Raw genomic sequence first — 19,174 nt, forward strand, 5'->3', positions numbered from 1 at the left:
AGTCTTGACAAATATCTTCGATCAGTTAAACCACCATGATCATATGACAGGCACAAAATATACTCACTTTAATGCATCTCCAAAATAATTGAATGATTCACTACCCACTCACACTAACTGCAAACCTGCCTGAATAGTGCACAAAATCCGCTATATTCCTGATGCCTAATGTCTGTCTTTTCCCCTTTTCTTTCCTTCTACATCCATATCCGCATGATAATCAGAAACGTACATAAAGCATCAAATGAGTAACAGAGAATACTTCCTGTACTTCATCCTTCTACGCTCGCTATTTTCACCAGATCTTTCTGAAATCCTTCAAGTCAAACAACTAAAGATAAAGACATGCCATTAAAATAACAACATACTCTCAATGACGTTGGAACTTAAAACTTGCAAACATTCTTCCTACATCATATTACTATATGTCATCCTTTCCTTTCATTAGGTCTGTTATTTCCAACAAATGATGGCAAAATTAAATTTGTACAAGCTATTTGTCACATGAGACTAGATTTCTACTGCTAGGTCTTGGTGATGACTAGATGAACGACACATATTGTGTGAAACGATACAACATTCAGAAGGTGTACTTTCTTTTTCATTTGACTGCATTACTTCCAACGAGAATTATAACATGCTCATTTACATGTTACCCAGCAAGCGGTATTTAAATGTCAGCAACTATACATGCAACATAACTGCCTACAGGTTATTAGGATAATGTGTATGGTTTGCACACCATAAAACTACTATAGAGCAAACACAGATTTGTGGAAGAGATGGTTTAATAAACATTTAACATAAACAAATGCAGGAAATGTCTTTACAAAGAAGGTGTAAATACTCAAAAATGACAATTTATTTTCCATCAGTGAAATAATAAAAAAAAAAATTAGTCTGGTATTTTTTCCCCTTACCTAATTCTGTAACTTGCCGATCAAAGGGGCATCGAATTGCTCTACCATGAAGAGGGAGGCGGGTAAGACAGTCATGGCAGACAGTGTGCCCACATAAAAGAAGGCGTGGAACTTTGTCACCTTGCAAGGAAAATACATCTTCACAAACTCCACATTCAAGCACCTAGAAGGAAAAGGCAAAGAGGGCCATCATTAAAGAGGAACACCACAAAAATGGAAAGGGAAAAAAGTGCTGGATCTCCTTGGCATCTGAAATTTGCTGCATACATTCATTACCACCCTCATCACACAAGACACCAAGGCCTCTCATTTACTGACTGCAGTGATTCTCTCGCCTGCAGATTAGCCCTTTTTAAATGTACTCTTCACACAACAAGCTCACTTTGTTAACAATAATACACAATAAATATTCTAATGTAATTTGAGCCCACTGAGCCAAGTATTTTGAAACATATACCTTAGTCAAAAAATAGAAATGCTGCTCTGCAAGGGTAATGATATGTGAATTTTGACCACTGACTCCTCGTTGCACTTAGCCTAGCACTACACTGTCACATTAGTGATTACCAGCTTCATTTTGCCTATTGACTTTATCGTAGCATTAGAAACTGCTACGTTAAAAGCTGCAAGTAGTTTCCACATTGTACAATGTGCACGTTTTTATTCTTCGTGTTTTTTTCTCCACCAAGGCGTAGGCTGATAAGAATGTACTTAGACGGCAGGGAACGGACTTGTTTGGGATTGGCACCTTGGGATTGTGGTCACGTCCCGACGTGTTATTTTCAAAGCAGGCCTAAAGCAATCAGCATTTTTGGAATAAATATATTTCAGCAGGGAAAGGAAAGCTGTAGTCTTTTCCTTTCTTGTTTGTTCAAAGTATAAGAGGACGAGACCAGATGGACCGGGAACAGAGAGTATTTGCAGATCTCAGGACGCTGGAGTGTGCCATCCTTCCTGTGACGATAATTGATCTCTCTCTCCTCGATCGATTCTGGGATCTGGCGATCTGATGCTGAATAGGAGGGACATGAAGCAGTGCTGCCCGTTTCTCATGGTGATGCATGTTTTTTAATTCATTATTTGCTTTGCATTATAATACAATATTTGCTGTGTATATTGCAGTGGAGAATCATTTGTATAGGCTCATTACATTGCTGTGAACATTTTTGAATGTGTGCTTTCAGCATGCTAATCTCCTTTTAGGAACCTTGCTTATTGATATAATAAATGTCTTCTCTGGACTAAGAAGCGCATTCCAGAGATTTCTGTCAGTGCATGAGTGTTTCAGCTTGGTCATTAGAGAAGCAAAACATTTTGGAGTAGTCAATCAGTCTAAAAGGAGGTTGGAACTTGAAAGTGTACGATTTATAAGTGAAAATATGTTTTTATCCAGAGAGTTAAAGGAAGCACCGCAAACCGTTTCTGAAAATGCATGTGAAATTAAAATGCCTTTTGATGTCTTGGCAAATGCATTTTCTTGTTTATCAGGACTTTCTAAGTTCTGGGATGGGTGCTTGGGTAAAACAGAATTAATAACTGCACTTATATGTTTTAAAAAGGTGCTTTTTGAACAGAATGATGTCCCTTTTGTTCTTGACAGGAGGGTTTGGATACTTTTGCCTGCTTACAAAAACATGCATGAGAAGTGTAAACCGTTAGAAGCTGAGAAAATGAAATTACAGCAACAGCTTGTTGCTATACTGTCGTGTCAGAATAAGTTATTATAAGATAAGGCTGATATCTACCAAGCCATCGCAGGGACATCTGATTTTTCACATTCCAGTAATGAGGAAGTTAAAAAAGGTGGTGGCCAGTGTGACCTACATGAGCAGAACGTAGTTCGTGCACAGTCAATATTTAGGCGAAAAATACAGAGTAGCCCACAGAAGTTGGCAGGAGTTGAAATGCATTCTTTAAAAGATTACACCCATCAAGACGTTAAGGATGTTAATGATATATTCACTGAGCTTTTGCAAAGTAAAATGTGGCCTGGACATAGAGAAATGTTGCTACAGGTAAAACAAAAGATTTTGGAGTTTGCTACTTCTAGCACTAAGCAAGAGACACAGAGATTTATGAGATTGTTTGATTTTTCGAAACAGCATGACCCTACTCTGAGTAAAATCTTAACCCTTTGGTACAAAGTGACAAGAAAAAAAACATGATTTTGAATGGGGTGAAGTGCAGCAGTGTGCTTTTGATTTGGCAAAAGAAATAATTCAACAGGCTTTAGTCTTGCGGACAGTGCAGGAAGGAGACATTGTGCTGCTTGTAACCATCCAGGGACATTATGTAGATTGGAGCAGGTGGCAAAAGCAGAGAAGAACAGGAGAGTCCCTGGGGTTTTGGACTAGAAAATTATGTGATGGGACTTTGAAAAACTGGAGTGAGCATTTATATGAAGCCCTCCAGATTCTGAATAACAGACTATTACAAAATGCTGAAACTGCCCTGGTGCAAATGTTAACCCTAATACAACCACATTTGGCTTCCAACAACATTGTGTACTGGGAAATAAAACCTAGAGCTTCAGCTCCTTACAGAGCCACACCAGAATCTGCAGGTCTTGACCTACATGCTTACAAAATTGCCCATCTTGTCACAAGTCCAGTGTATGGAGGATTGGTGAGGAAGGGGACTTCCCCAGCCCTTCTGACAGTGCAAGGAAAGGGAGGTTTTGGTTCAACTGACAAAAATCCTGATGCGAAGGTGTGGGTGGAATCCCCAAATGGCCCTCCAGAAATTATGGCATTGTGGCCACGTCCTGATGTGTTATTTGCAAAACAGGCCTAGAGCAATCAGCATTTTGTGAATAAATAAACTTCTGCAGGGAAAGGGAAGTTCTAGACTTTTCTTTTCTTGTTTGTTCAAAGTATAAAAGGCTGAGACCAGATGGACCGGTGACAGAGAGTGTTTGCAGATCTCAGGTACATCCAGGACGCTGGAGTGTGCCATCCTTCCGGTGAGGATAATTGATCTCTCTCTCCTCGATCGATTCTGGAATCTACTAATCTGATGCTGAATAGAAGGGAGATGAAGCAGTGATGCCCTTTTCTCTTGGTGATGCATATTTTTTTAATTAAATAATTTCCTTTGCATTTTAATATACATATTTTATATTTATATATATATATATATATATATATATATAAAAAAAATATATATATATAATTATATATATTTGCAGTGAACAATCATTTGTACATTCTTTCATTACATTGCTGTGACCATTTTGAACGCGTGCTTACAGCATGCTAGTCTCCTTTTAGGAACCTTGCATAGTGAAATAATAAATGTCTTCTTTGGACTAAGAAGCGCATTCCAGAGATTTTTGTCAGTGCATGAGTGTTTCAGCTTGGCCATTAGTGAAGCAAAACCCCAAGTTCTTTTTGCTACAGCTCTACCACTATTCTAGAAATTAACTAAATTGAAATCTGAATAATGTAATAGTAATTCAGTTGCAGATTTACATCACACCAGATTCCATCCCCTTTCGAAGGTAAAGGGACAGAAGAGAAGAGGAAACTATTTGCCAGAGAAGCACATGGAGAGTCGAGACAGGGACTAGCTTGAGCACAAGGACTAGAATATGATCCGAGTCCTCAAATAAAATGCTCATAAAAGTGACACAGCAAATGACATGAAAAAATATATCAACCTTTAAAATTAAAAAAATAGTTTACTTTTAGATCGGGCATTAGTCACAAACATTTAAATGGACTAAAATTATGGTAGAAAATAGCTAACTATGAAGACGTTGGGCCAGCCCTCTTGATCTTTTATCTACTGGTTTGTTTTCTACCATTCACATTTTTCTTCCACCCACTAGAACAGATGAGCGTGGAGCAACGGGTCAGCCCAATTCAGCTATTGGCTAACTTCACTATGAGGGAGGCCATTCTGCTCTTCCACAAGGAGCACATCTACACACAAAGTAGTCTACTTCTGTACCAGGGACTACTAAAACAGTGTGAGTCTGGCAGTAGCCTGAAAAATAAAAGTTAAAAAAAATAATAATAATACAAAAACGAAACAAGCACTGGCAAAGCCCGACAACTGAAGCCAGACCTATTAGCTTTGTGAATGCCTAACATTTGTGCTCTAATTTAATGTATCACTGCCTTCAGTGGCAGTAATTAGAAGTTCCACATAAACTTAGAATTATTTAAGAGAGAAAGCACAAACAAAGCAAAAGTGAAGAGGAAATTACAGGGCTCTCAGGGTTTCCCAGGTCGATGTGGGAATAGCTCCTTTGGTCAAGGTTTTTGTTTTCTTCTCATTCTGGGATTTGTGGTCCTGCTCATCTTAACCTGGTTTATGCCATGTTATGGTGATGTTATTCTTTTTAGTTTCAGCACGCTCTGTTTTCCAAAGAGCAACATGCCATTTATTCAAAGATATGGATGGAAATTACCTAATATGTAGAAGATAACATTTTAGTGTATATCAAGGACAAGACTATAACAACAAAGTCTGGGGCTGAAAATTGAGAAGTATATGATATTTAAGCATTTAGAGGTTTGCTTGATTGACAATGTTTCTGAAAACGGGGCTAGGTCTAACCGGTCTTAAGAGGGTGTCTTTAGACAAACTCCTGTTCTGGATCTAAAGTACAAATTATAATTTTGTGGGTTATGTGCTGATGATGGGACATTTGTGGAACAAAAGCTAAAAAAGGAACATGTATGAGAAAACAGTTTGATAAAAGGGTAGCATAAATGTGGTCTGGCACGCAAAGTAAAGCACTTGAGAAAATGTGCTCCTAACGAAGTAATTTTTGTATGGAAACTATGTTTGATTAACTGTTAATGCTATTGTGTGTTAGGAGCACAACCCTCATACTGATGGGAAGAAGAAGTGGAATGTAATGTTTACTTGTCTCCTATGAATGAGGCAGAGTGCAGGTACACTGTGACTAAAAGGGAATTGATGGTGTTGGGATACTAACCACTTTAATCTTTATATATTGGTTACTAAGTTTCAGTTCTGGAAGCTATCTTGTTTCTCAGAGATAGTATAAATGCTACAGATGTATGCATTTAAGATCTGGCATATTACACCAAGTATGCATTTTAAAGCAGATTCTAAGATAAAGATTCTGGGCAGAAGCTGTGGTCTACTCTGCTCTGCTCCTCATTTTCTCATTCTGAAGGCATCATTATATATTCCAAAGGTCTTGCGTCACTAGTCCCCAGAAATGTGTGTACATAATTTTAACCAAGAGTGCTAGACTCTGCTGAATGATAGTAGTACACCCAAAATGGTATTCTTTTTGTCCTTGGTATCTGCCGTTTCTCATGACATGACCAGCAGTTTGTCTATTTCTATGGTAATCGCTTGCAGGCTTCTTTCTCTGCACACCTCTGCCCAGCCCCCCCCCCCAACGGTGAGACTGACAACTGGTTCTCCCTGCACTGCAGCCAATGTAAAGCCGTCCTGTCTGGATTCACCTAAATTTCAATGGAGGAGGAAGGCTTTCTAAGACAAAGGCAGATCCAGCAGGCCAGCATGTGGCCATAAAAGCACAACACCTGAACAGAGGATATGGTCAACGCATAGCTACTGCTCATCCATGCATCACATGTACTGATCTCTCCTAAAAGCTCAGCATCAGCTCTTTAAATGCTTGAGGACTCAGTGGCTTCATTCTACACACCACATGGATATCATGGGATGCTGCATATTCCCAAGAAAGCCAAAATGGCAGTGCACCTTTGATTACTAGTTGCCATGGAAATGTTCGAAGCCTGCAAGAGACTGCACTTTTGAATGATTGGCTACCTCAAAAGGTGTAGGGACAATTTCGAATTTGAATGGTTAACTGGTGTGGGTCTGACTGCCACATTTTAATTATACAAGCTGTACCTGCAGGTCAGATCAGATTTCACCCGTTGAATTTGAAAAAGCTATGTACAACTGTGTTGAGAAGGACAGACCAAAGATTGACTACCTTGGCTGTCTCGACTATAAGCAGAGAATAAACTCTAAGAAAGAGGAAAATACTTGTTGCTGCTACAACTCAGAAAAAGTAGGTAAAGTGCTGAGACAGACTTTAAGTCCAGCTATGCCTTGTACTGCCATGAAGAGCACGGACACCCCCAAACTGGGATGATCCAAGGCTTGCGACTCCTGCCCAACCCAATCCCAGGATGCACCAGGACCAATATGCAGCTAGTTGGGATAGAGTGAGAACAACCATTAGGGAAGATCGCTGAGGAACCATGGGTTGCCAGTGGCCCCTCTTTCACAGGCCTCTGTGCTGTATACAGGGTGTGCCCACTGGTGACCCTGGAAGCTCCTGACTACTCTTGCCAGCTAAGGCCACACAAGACCATAGGAATTTGTTATGCCATTAATTGTGTTTGACCAATGACTTTGTGTTTCACCACTGCACATATTAGTTGTTCAATGTTCATCAGGAGCACATTACATTCTGTATTCAGTTTAGCTGCCTATTGGCTTTAACGAGACATTAGGCATTACATTTGGTATTTAGGTTAGCTGCCTATTGGCTTTAACATGGCATTAGACATTACATTCTGTATTCAGTTTAGCTGCCTATTGACTTTAACATGGCATTAGACATTACATTTGGTATTCAGTTTAGCTGCCTATTGGCTTTAACGAGACATTAGGCATTACATTTGGTATTTAGGTTAGCTGCCTATTGGCTTTAACGAGACATTAGGCATTACATTTGGTATTTAGGTTAGCTGCCTATTGGCTTTAACATGGCATTAGACATTACATTCTGTATTCAGTTTAGCTGCCTATTGACTTTAACATGGCATTAGACATTACATTTGGTATTCAGTTTAGCTGCCTATTGGCTTTAACGTGGAGTTAGACATTGCAGTTGAGACACTGCAGATGAGCTGTGTTTTTCCAAGCTGTGTTTTTCCACATGGCAGACCAAGCTGTGTTTTTCAAATTGAATTCACACGAACCCTAACGTGATAAGAGAGCGTATATTTGGTGTTTTCCTTTCTGCTCAGCCTTGGGAAGAGGAGAGGCTTAGGAGACCTGGCCAATCTCCAATGTTTTATTTCCCAGGTCTGGGAGAAAGGGGCAGGCTTTTTTAACGGTGTCCCTGGGCAGCAGCGAAGGGAGATTCTCCAGGACTTCAGTCAGGAGCGGACGTAGCTGCCTGGCCTCCCGTTTGGGTGGAAAATCTCCTTCTCGCAGTTTAACAGGAGTCATCAACTTGTAGGCATGAGAAGGATGAGGAGCAGTGATAGGCCCTACAGTGATGACATTTTTACTTTTATTCTTTGCTTTGAAGTTATGCTATAATATAACCACATGTATTTGCTGTGTACATTGCAATTGGGAAGTACTTTGATATATTTTGCTTTCATTGCTGTGACTACTTTTAAACGTGTGCTTCCAACCTACTAATCTCGTCTCTCAGGAACCTCGTGGTGAAGTGATAATAATAAATGTCTTCTTTAAACTAAGAAGTGCATTCCAGAGAAGTTTTGTCAGCTCAGTCATAAGATAAGGAAAGCAAAACGGAATTCCAATACAATAGTGCCAAATCCTATTTGTGAGGGTTTTTGACCCTCCTAATCCAGTACCTCACTACTGGGCTGTTTTCCCCAATGTTAAGTCTGACCAAGCTCTAAGAGGCCTCCAGATGGTCAACTTTGGTCCCAATACTTGTTTATTCTGCTCCTCTTCCACACTACACAAGTGAAACAAACCTGCTGTAGTACCCCACCAGCAATCAGAGTGAGAAGTTGCTACAATGGCACAGTTGGTGTTGACCATCTTTAAAACTCAGGCCAGCTTCCCTTCACTCCCACTGGCCATGATTACTGACAACCTATTAGACAATCCACTTCTGTCAAAGTATTTTATAGTAAGTTACTCCGCTACACTGTTGAAGGCAGCATCCCTTTGCACCAATTTAGCTACTATCCTTTATACACAATGTTTCCCAGCTCTAACATTCCTGTGGTTCCTACCCTGTGGTCCAAGGACCTGTGTGTGGGGAGGGGAGGTCCACAACTATGTTACAAAATGAACTGGTATTAAAATTAGTACATTAAAATAAAGTATTTGCCAATAAAGAAGTAAAACTGAAAATACGATTTTTTTTCATTATTTGATTGTGAATTAAACAATCTATTTCAATACTTGAGCATTTGTTTGGAATACACTTGTTTTTATATTCTTGTGTATTATTTTGACATTCAAATCCGAGAAATTGCTTAGGCCAGGAATTCTTAGCTTCCAATAATGACTCAGGAGTGAACAAGTGCCAAAGGTTTATAAATTGCTGCTTTAAGTTTTTGGAAATTTTTCGCTTTAACAATATTGCTGAAGTGTTACCTTCTATAAAACGCCACTTACAACAGAACAGACTTGACAGAAAAGAAAACAGCTTTAGAACTGTGCAAGACTGAATGCTTCAGGTTAATAATTGACAATGACGTTGACTAGAAGCTTTCCTCTAGAGAGTAACCACCCAACAATGAAAGCTGAAACTGAGATTATAAACACGGTTTCTCAATACTCTTCTGTATAAAACAAATGATTTTCTTGAGTAGTTCATCTATTGGCTGTTTATTCTCAAAGTAAGGCAGACAAATGTTCCTGCTATGTTCCTCTCCACAGTAGCACATTCTGTTCAGCAGTCCTTCGAAGAAGGGACATCCAGCCTCATGGAACCCTTGTCTGCTACAGTCTCATCCTGCTGGAGATTTTCGACTGCAAAAAACAGAGACTAAGTTTGAAAGTGGAAATCTTCACCTCAACTTTGTCAAGCGACTCCCTGATGATGACATCTTGACCTCAGACACTGACTGCAGGCTCAGTCTGCTGAATTTCTAGCTTCCCAAGATACATTTTTTTGTCTAGTTTTCTTTTAAGTCCAAAGGTATGAGCTTTCCGGGCCCAATCCACTTTTTTGTATCTGACTTTAGCTCCATCGCAGCCTGCTTATTTTTCAATTCTGAGCAAGTCTCACATGACTAGATTTCCGCGTTTGGTGCTTTGATCTTTTAGACGTTCGATTACCTTGTGTGGCGTCAGCCGTGCCGCGGCAGTCTCAGACTTGCATTGCAGGCCACGGGCACTGCATGCAGAGATGTCCATGGATCGAGAGCATGCTACGCGTAGGTGCTAGCATCGCTGAAATTGTTCCCGGCATCGTTTAAGTCAGAAAACTAGCTAAAACCCAGTAGATGAAGTCTTTGCTGACCATGAGACTTCAGAACGGGAGGAAAGCTCAATCCAAGCCCTTGGAGAGGACTTTTGGGGAAGACAGAGTCCTTCCAGCAAAGTAAGTAAGTGCAGCGAAATGCCCACTTACTAAAATGGGCATTTCTAAAATAATAATGTTAAATCCAACTTTACCAGAAAGCAGGATTTTCTATTACTATTCTGGCCATACTAAACATGATCTGGGTACTCCTTCCAGATCAGAATCTACCTCTCAAACGTATATGAGAGCAGTTCTAATGCTAGTCTATGAGAGGAGCAGGCCTCACAATAGTGGAAAACGACTTTTTGAGTTTTCCACTACCGGGTCATGTAAAACACATATATACATGTCCTGCCTTTTACTTATATAGCACCCTGCCCTATAGATTACCTAGGACCAATCTTATAGGTAGAAAAAGGGGAGTTTAAGGCTTGGCAATTAGTTTTAAATGCCAGGTCAAAGTGGCAGTGAATCTTCACACACAGGCTTTGCAATGGCAGGCTTGAGACATGGTTAAGGGGCTACTTGTTTGGGTGGCATAATCAGTGCTGCAGGCCTACTAGTAGCATTTAATTTACAGGCTCTGGGCCCATGTGCTGCATTTCACTAGAGACCTATAGATAAAATAAATATGCCACTTGGGCAGGAACCAATATTACCATGCTTAGGAGAGAAAGCATATGCAGTTAAGCATTGGTCAGCAGTCCTAAAATCAGCAAAAACAGGGTCAGAAAAATGGAGGGAGGCAGGCAGAAAAGTGGGGGGTGACCACCCTAAGGCTGTCAGGTCTAACAATTTCTTTTGTGGAAATGAGATTAGAGTATTCATTGCCTTTTGACTCACACCAAATTGCTTGAATAAAGCAGTTAGCTGCTATCCAACATGTCTGTTTTACCTGCATGGACCTCACACTCTGAAGGTTATCGCACTTGAACATGTGCCCGTTTTTTGTACCAAATGTCTTCTAAGCACTAAAAGCATTAACTTGCATAGTGTCTTTAGCCTAACATTTACTGGGGCAATGTGAAAACCCCACAAAAAAACAGGAATATTAAACATAGGGGTGACAACCCTTGGTGTATCCAATTAATAACAGACTACAGGTAAGAAAAAAAAAAGTCATCCCCGATTGGTTCCATTATATGCACCCAGCAAGATAGCCCTTCAATTCTCCTTTGGATAATTTACTGGCATTTTACACATTTCTTTACTGGTTTAATGTACACCAGTAGTTAATATCACAAGCCCAGCTTCAGCAATATTTCACATTCCCCTTTCAGTAAGTCCTGTATAGAGCGCTTCTCACTTTTCACTCTAGGGACATAAGCATTTCACATCTGGGATTAATAACAGGGATAAAAAAGTGTTCCTCTGCTTATTGTTCACCTAAGCAAGCTGCCTGTATCAGGAAGGTATTTTAAGTCCACAGGTATTTCTTTTTGCAATTAAAGATAGACGGCTAAAATGCCTGGGCACTGATTCAAGGAGAACCACCAACCACATTGTTGTATTAAATGTGTTTTTAGGGTTGAGCGCAAAGTGCTCTGTCCCTCGTGCAATCTCTCTAAGGGCTTTTAACCACACCCATGTCAAGCCCATCAGTTTGGTTGGTTTATGGGCTTACCTTTTAAAATTAGGTTGATTTAATTAGTGAAAGGCATGCATATGTCATGCCTTTTCCAGTGTTTAGCCCACCTCAAGCGCACCAGCCAACTACGGAAAATATACTAGGCTCCATGTTTTCCGTATGGTTTCTGGACTACTTTTTCTCTTTATTTTGTAGGCAGAGCTGGGCATTAGTAGAGCGCTTTTGCATGACATCGACCCTGTTACACGGATAATTGCACTTTTGCCAGTTACACGGATATTTGCACTTTTACTGATATGTTTCACTGCAAGCGAACTTCTGTTTCCTTTTGTGTGTTTGCTTTGTGCTCATGGCAGCCGTTGGCTCGCTTATGTGAAACTGTTTTACTTTTCATTTTCAGTTTATTTGGCAAGAAAAGTCTGGTTACGAGTTTACAGCGCTAATAGTTTTAACTCGAGTAAACGCTCGAGACCCATTGCATTGCAAATGCTTGTTTTTATTGTATATGGGTCGCAAGCCTGCCTTACATTTCAAAACCTATAAGTCAACTATTATTTTTAATTTCATAATGTGACATCCTGAATAACATATCTTTTTTCATGTCAAGGACGTACAGGGACAATTACGAGCGATCATGCATTAATGCCTGCTAGCCAGTGACTAACTAGGAGCAAGTGAATCCCGGCACTTAGAGCTATTGGTTGCTTATATACATTTCCCCAGAGATGGGTCATTGTCTCACAGTGCCCCTGCCTGTTACACATGAAGTCCCGTGGCCTTCTGCAAGCCATGTATCTAAAATATATTCAACATCCCTTGAGTGCTACTACAATTATATTACTCATTTTATACACTCCAAACCTACCACAACGTATCAATTCATCATTCGGCTCAACAACGGCCACAGTCAACGAAATCACACTCTATAAAATATATATTATCCTTTAATACCAACTAAATCAGTAAGACAAAATACAAACCCCCAATATTTCAGTCCATCCAATAAATCTCATATTAATAACATCACATATTCCCACACACACATAAATTACATAAAAAAGCATTGCATAAAACCATGGAGACCCCTGTAAGACTTCTTAACATCGTCTACTAAGATTTTACTAATCTTCCGTCAGTCTCTGCAAGCCCAGTGACCGCTTCACTTATACTCCGGTCTAACTATGGCATGTATCAGCAGATTCAGAACAAAAAAGTGCGTCGACGCGTTTCGAGGGCCCTCTGAATTTTATCGCCACCGTCTCCAGGACAGTAGTATAGTCTCCTATATAAATAAATATAGAAGCATCTGCATCAAATCAAAAAACAAATCTTCAATAAAAAAAATCTCTCAATTTCCAACAGTGTTAACTGTTAACACGTTTCAAAAAGAATTCCAATCAAACAAGCCATGACCTACGCCTTACCTTCACAGTCCCCCTGCTATGTTTCCCACCGCCAACACCGTCCATCCTGGCCCCACAGTCGCCACCGGCCCTGTTGTTGACAGCCGCGGCAGCCATGCTGACATAGCGACGATACCATCTGCAACAGGCCAAAGAGGGGAGGGTGCTGGGGAAGGACATACGACAATCAGACTAAATAAAAAGGACATCGACAGCGCTGTCATAGTCTCTGGAGCAGCTTAAACGGACGCGTTTTGTTAGGGCCTGAGGATGTCAATGAGAATTTCGGTGTAATCTGTGATTACATAGCTGATTATTCGCATCCCCGTTTATTTAGTCAAGTGGTGTGTTCCGCAGCCTACTTTTCAAGGTGGGAGTACGCCTGCGCAGAATTTCGACCAAAGGCACAGCATTCTCTAAATAAATTTGTGCGATATGCGTGCATTAAGGCCGAAATGGCAAGTAGCTGGAAAGCAACGTAACCCCTTCGCTGCCAGGCCTTTTCCCCCTCAGGTGCCAAGCCTTTTTTTTGGCTATTTGGGGCAGTTCGCGCTTAGGCCCTCATAACTTTTTGTTCACATAAGCTACCCACGCCAATTTTGCGTCCTTTTTTTCCAACATCCTAGGGATTCTAGAGGTACCCAGACTTTGTGGGTTCCCCAGAAGGAGGCCAAGAAATTAACCAAAATACAGTGAAAATTTTGTTTTTTTCAAAAAAATGGGAAAAAGGGGCTGCAGAAGAAGGCTTGTGTTTTTCCCCCTGAAAATGGCATCAACAAAGGGTTTGCGGTGCTACAATCACCAGCTTCCCAGCTTTCAGGAACAGGCAGACTTGAATCAGAAAACCCAATTTTTCAACACAATTTTGGCATTTTACTGGGACATACCCCATTTTTACGATTTTTTGTGCTTTCAGCCTCCTTCCAGTCAGTGACAGAAATGGGCATGAAACCAATGCTGGATCCCAGAAACCGCAACATTTCTGAAAAGTAGACAAAATTCTGAATTCAGCAATGTGTAATTTCTGTAGATCCTACAGAAAATAACAACTGAAAAAACAAAATATTGAAATTGAGGTGAAAAAATCTGCAATTTTTCTCTACGTTTTACTCTGTAACTTTTTCCTGCAATGTCAGATTTTTTAAAGCAATATACCGTTACATCTGCTGGACTCTTCTGGTTGCGGGGATATATAGGGCTTGTAGGTTCATCAAGAACTCTAGGTACCCAGAGCCAATAAATGACCTGCACCCTGCAGTGGGTTTTCATTCTATACCGGGTATACAGCAATTAATTTGCTGAAATATAAAAAGTAAAAAATAGCTATCAAGAAAACCTTTGTATTTCCAAAATGGGCACAAGATAAGGTGTTGAAGAGCAGTGGTTATTTGCACATCTCTGAATTCCGGGGTGCCCATACTAGCATGTGAATTACTGGGCATTTCTCAAATAGACGTCTTTTTTACACACTCTCTTATATTTGGAAGGAAAAAATGTAGAGAAAGACAAGGGGCAATAACACTTGTTTTGCTATCCATGTTCCCCCAAGTCTCCCGATAAAAATGATACCTCACTTGTGTGGGTAGGCCTAACGCCCGCAACAGGAAATGCCCCAAAACACAACGTGGACACATCCCATTTTTTGACAGAAAACAGAGGTGTTTTTTACCAAGTGCCTACCTGTAGATTTTGGCCCCTAGCTGAGCCGGCACATAGGGAAACCTACCAAACCTGTGCATATTTGAAAACTAGAGACCTAGGGGAATCCAAGATGGGGTGACTTGTGGGGCTCTGACCAGGTTCTGTTACCCAGAATCCTTTGCAAACCTCAAAATGTGGCTAAAAAAACACATTTTCCTCACATTTTGGTGACAGAAAGTTCTGGAATCAGAGGAGAGCCATAAATTTACTTCCACCCAGCGTTCCTCCAAGTCTCCCAATAAAAATGATACCTCACTTGTGTGGGTAGGCCTAGCGCCCACGACAGAAAATGCCCCAAAACACAACGTGGACACGTCACATTTTTTGAAAGAAAACAGAGGTGTTTTTTGCAAAGTGCCTACCTATAGATTTTGGCCTCTAGCTCAGCCGGCACCTAGGGAAACCTACCAAACCTGCGCATTTTTGAAAACTAGAGACCTAGGGGAATCCAAGATGGGGTGACTTGTGTGGCTCTGACCAGGTTCTGTTACCCAGAATCCTTTGCAAACCTCAAAATTTGGCTAAAAAAACACATTTTCCTCACATTTCGGTGACAGAAAGTTCTGGAATCTGAGAGTAGCCACAAATTTCCTTCCACCCAGCGTTCCCCCAAGTCTCCCGATAAAAATGATACCTCACTTGTGTGGGTAGGCATAGCGCCCGCGACAGGAAATGCCCCAAAACGCAACATGGACACATCACATTTTTTGAAAGAAAACAGAGGTGTTTTTTGCAAAGTGCCTACCTGTAGATTTTGGCCTCTAGCTCAGCCGGCACCTAGGGAAACCTACCAAACCTGTTCATTTTTTAAAACTAGAGACCTAGGGGAATCCAAGATGGGGTGACTTGTGGGGCTCTGACCAAATTCTGTTACCCAGAATCCTTTGCAAATCTCAAAATTTGGCCAAAAAAACACTTTTTCCTCTCATTTCGGTGACAGAAAGTTCTGGAATCTGAGTGGAGCCACAAATGTCCTTCCACCCAGCGTTCCCCCAAGTCTCCTGATAAAAATGGTACCTCACTTGTGTGGGTGGGCCTAGCGCCCACGAAAGGAAAGGGCCCAAAACACAACATGGACACATCACATTTTTTCACAGAAAACAGTACCTACCTGTGGATTTTGGCCTCTAGCTCAGCCGGCTCCTGGGAAAACCTAGCAAACCAGCACATTTCTGAAAACTAGACACCTAGGGGAATCCAAGATGGGGTGACTTGTGGGGCTCTGACCAGGTTCTGTTACCCAGAATCCTTTGCAAACCTCAAAATTTGGCCAAAAAAACACTTTTTCCTCTCATTTAGGTGACAGAAAGTTCTGGAATCTGAGAGGAGCCACAAATGTCCTTCCACCCAGCGTTCCCCCAAGTCTCCCGATAAAAATGGTACCTCACTTGTGTGGGTGGGCCTAGCGCCCACGAAAGGAAAGGGCCCAAAACACAACGTGGACACATCAAATTTTTTCACAGAAAACAGAGGTGTTTTTTGCAAAGTGCCTACCTGTGGATTTTGGCCTCTAGCTCAGCCGGCCCCGGGGGGGCAGAAATGGCCTAAAATAAATTTGCCCCTCCCCCCTGAGGAGCGAACCTTGCCTACGGGGTCGCTCCCCTTGCGTGACGGCGCAAAAAAAAAGATCCCTGGTGCCTAAAATCTGCCACTCTGCCCCCAAAGCGGGCAGAAATGGCCTAAATACAATTTGCCCCTCCAGGGAAGCAACCCTTGCCTAAGGGGTCGATCCCCATCTCTAAAAAAACAACAACAAAAAAATTTGCCCTGGCGCCTAGAGGTTTCTGCATCCCCTGGGGGCAGATCGGCCTAATAACAATAGGCCGATCTGACCCCAGGGGGGGGCAGAAATGGCCTAAAATAAATTTGCCCCCCCACAAACCCCGGGAAGCGACCCTTGCCTACAAGGTAGCTCCCCTTGCATGACAGCGCAAAAAAAAGATCCCTGGTGCCTAGTGGTTTCTGCCCCCCTTGGGGGCAGATTGACCTATAATCGGCCGATCTGCCCCCAAAGCGGGCAGAAATTGCCTAAATACAATTTGCCCCTCCAGGGGAGCGACCCTTGCCTAAGGGGACGCTCCCCATCTGAAAAAAAAAAAAAAATACCTGGTGCCTAGTGGTTTCTGCCCCCCTTGGTAACCATTACGTCCATGGCGGGGAAGGGGTTAAAGCGATCACCATCTTAGAATCGTACCAGCCGAGAACCACTTTTATTACTAAGAAAAACGAGGATTTATCAAAAGTTTTTCACTTGTATGACGCAACAGCCATTGTCTCCTTTCAAAATAAGCTATATACAATTTCAAATAAGAAATGTGCTCAATAGTTAGAGCAGATTCATAATTAAACATATATTCACTGTTTAATGGTTGAATTATTTGCAATGTATGTTTGCTCCACTTCAAAGAGCTGTGTTTTATTTAGCTTGTCCATCTTGAATCCTAAAAGTGAACATATTTTCATTTCTTACTGTTAAACCTAGCAGCTTTTTAGCATGTCTCCCCTGTCTTTTTGCCCTCCTACCTCCTGGTTTTGGACTCTGTTTTTGCTGGTTTATTGTCTCTGCGCACTTTACCACTGCTAATCAGTGCTAAAGTGCAAGTGCTCCCTATATAAATTGTACTGTGGATTAGTTTATCCATAATTGGCATATTTGACTTACTAATAAGTCCCTAGTAACGTGCCCTAGAGGTTCCCAGGGCATGTGAATCAAATGCTACTAGAGGGCCTACAGCACTGGTTGTGCAACACACATTAGTAGCAGATTCTCTTTGAGAGCAGATGAAAATGTGGAGTTTAGGGTCTCTGAGCTCACAATTTAAAATTATATCTTTTAGTGAAGTTGGTTTTTAGATTGTTAGCTTGAAAATGCCACTTTTAGAAAGTAGGCATTTTCTTGCTTAATCCATTCTGTGACTCTGTCTGTTTGTGGATTCCCCGTCTGGGTCAGTTTGACAGTTGGCCGGTTCACACCTCTCCTCTAGACAGTGACAAAAAGGGGGCTGGGGTGTAGCCTGCATATCTTGATTAGCTATCCATGCTGGAGGGGAGGAGTGGTCACTCAAACCTGAAAGGACTGTGCCTGCCCTCACACAATGCGGTCTCCAAGCCCCTGGTGAGTGTCTGGGGCCTGGCCCGGACAAGGAAGGATCTTGCAAACACTTGAGACTTTGCTTTGAAGTTTGCCAACTTCAAAGGCAGAACTGGGTATAAGAAGAAGACCCCAAACCCCAGACATTTAGAATCTTTCAGAATCAAGAGGAACATCTGCAAGGAGAAGAGCTGAAGGAGGAGTACTGTCCCTTTGCTGTGCTGCTTTGCTGGACTGGCCTGCAGTTGCTGCTTCTGCCTGAAAAGAGTGCAGAGAGCGAACTTTGCAGTGATTTCTGCTTGAGAAAATTCTCCAAGGGCTTGGAGTAGAGATTGCCTCCTGCTGGAAGTCTCAGGGACACCAAAGACTTCAGTTTCCTCGACCTGCAGCAGTGGGAACTCTGTGTTTTGTACTGTTCAAGAGGAGAAACCCCTGTGACGCCGCTGGCCTGTACCGTGACCTGCCGACGCCACACAGTCGCATTGCCCTGCTTCGCACCACGACCCTGGTCTCCCCAACACCATCATCGGACGACTTCACCGAGCCGCTGCTTGCACCTCGACCTGTGGGCCCGCACTCCAGCATCACCTGCTCACACCAAAGCTTGCGCATCCCCGACGACAACGCTCCTGCTGACACCGGTGTCGCTGCCTGTGGACACCGCTCGTGAGGTACACGAAGCACTGTCCCGTCCCGCACCGCAGCCCCCGTCTACCGACGCCAGCACCATCGACTCCTGTGTCGTCACCAGGCATCCTGCCTGCCCCGTGGCCTGTGGACACCGCTGGTAAGGGTCACAAAGCACCGTCCCGTCCCGCTGGCTTGAGCCTACAGACAACAGCGCTTCAGCAAAGATGACGCCACTGCCTGCACCGGGACCTGTGGACACCGCACGTCGCACTGCCCCACTTCACACTGCAGCCCTGGTCTCACCGACGCTGCTGGATGCCATCACCGAGCTGCTGCCTGCACCATGACCTGTGGGCACCGCACGTCGCATCGTCCCGCTTCACACCGCAGCCCTGACGCCATCCACTCCTGCGCACCTGACTTCATCAGCCTGGAGTTTGATCCGCAACACGTGTGACCTCAAGGGCCCGGCCACTCCTGCACCGACTCAGGAATCAGCAACGCAACGTCAGCGACGCCACTCTCTGGAGCTCACCGCAAGGATCATGACGCCCTGCAAACTCAAGGTACTGTTTGTGGGTCTTCCAAACAACATAGCTGGCCCGCAACGCCGCGGCCGTCCTGAACTGTTAG

At 42.5% G+C, this 19,174-nt stretch overlaps 1 protein-coding gene across 1 annotated transcript in view; it reads right to left on the minus strand.

The window, feature by feature from the left end:
• TRIM23 (tripartite motif containing 23) overlaps positions 1-13,281 on the minus strand; it is a 331,702-nt gene extending 318,421 nt beyond the window's left edge. The window contains exons 1-2 of the mRNA XM_069222783.1: positions 13,141-13,281; positions 921-1,083 (exon numbers count right to left, since the gene is read on the minus strand). Of these exons, the coding sequence (XP_069078884.1) occupies positions 921-1,083; positions 13,141-13,236 (259 nt within the window). The 5' untranslated portion in view covers positions 13,237-13,281. The remainder of the gene's footprint in view (positions 1-920; positions 1,084-13,140) is intronic.
• Between the last annotated feature and the right edge of the window lie 5,893 nt (positions 13,282-19,174).

This window comes from Pleurodeles waltl, chromosome 1_1 (genome assembly GCF_031143425.1).
Source record: "Pleurodeles waltl isolate 20211129_DDA chromosome 1_1, aPleWal1.hap1.20221129, whole genome shotgun sequence".
Lineage (NCBI taxonomy): Eukaryota > Metazoa > Chordata > Amphibia > Caudata > Salamandridae > Pleurodeles > Pleurodeles waltl.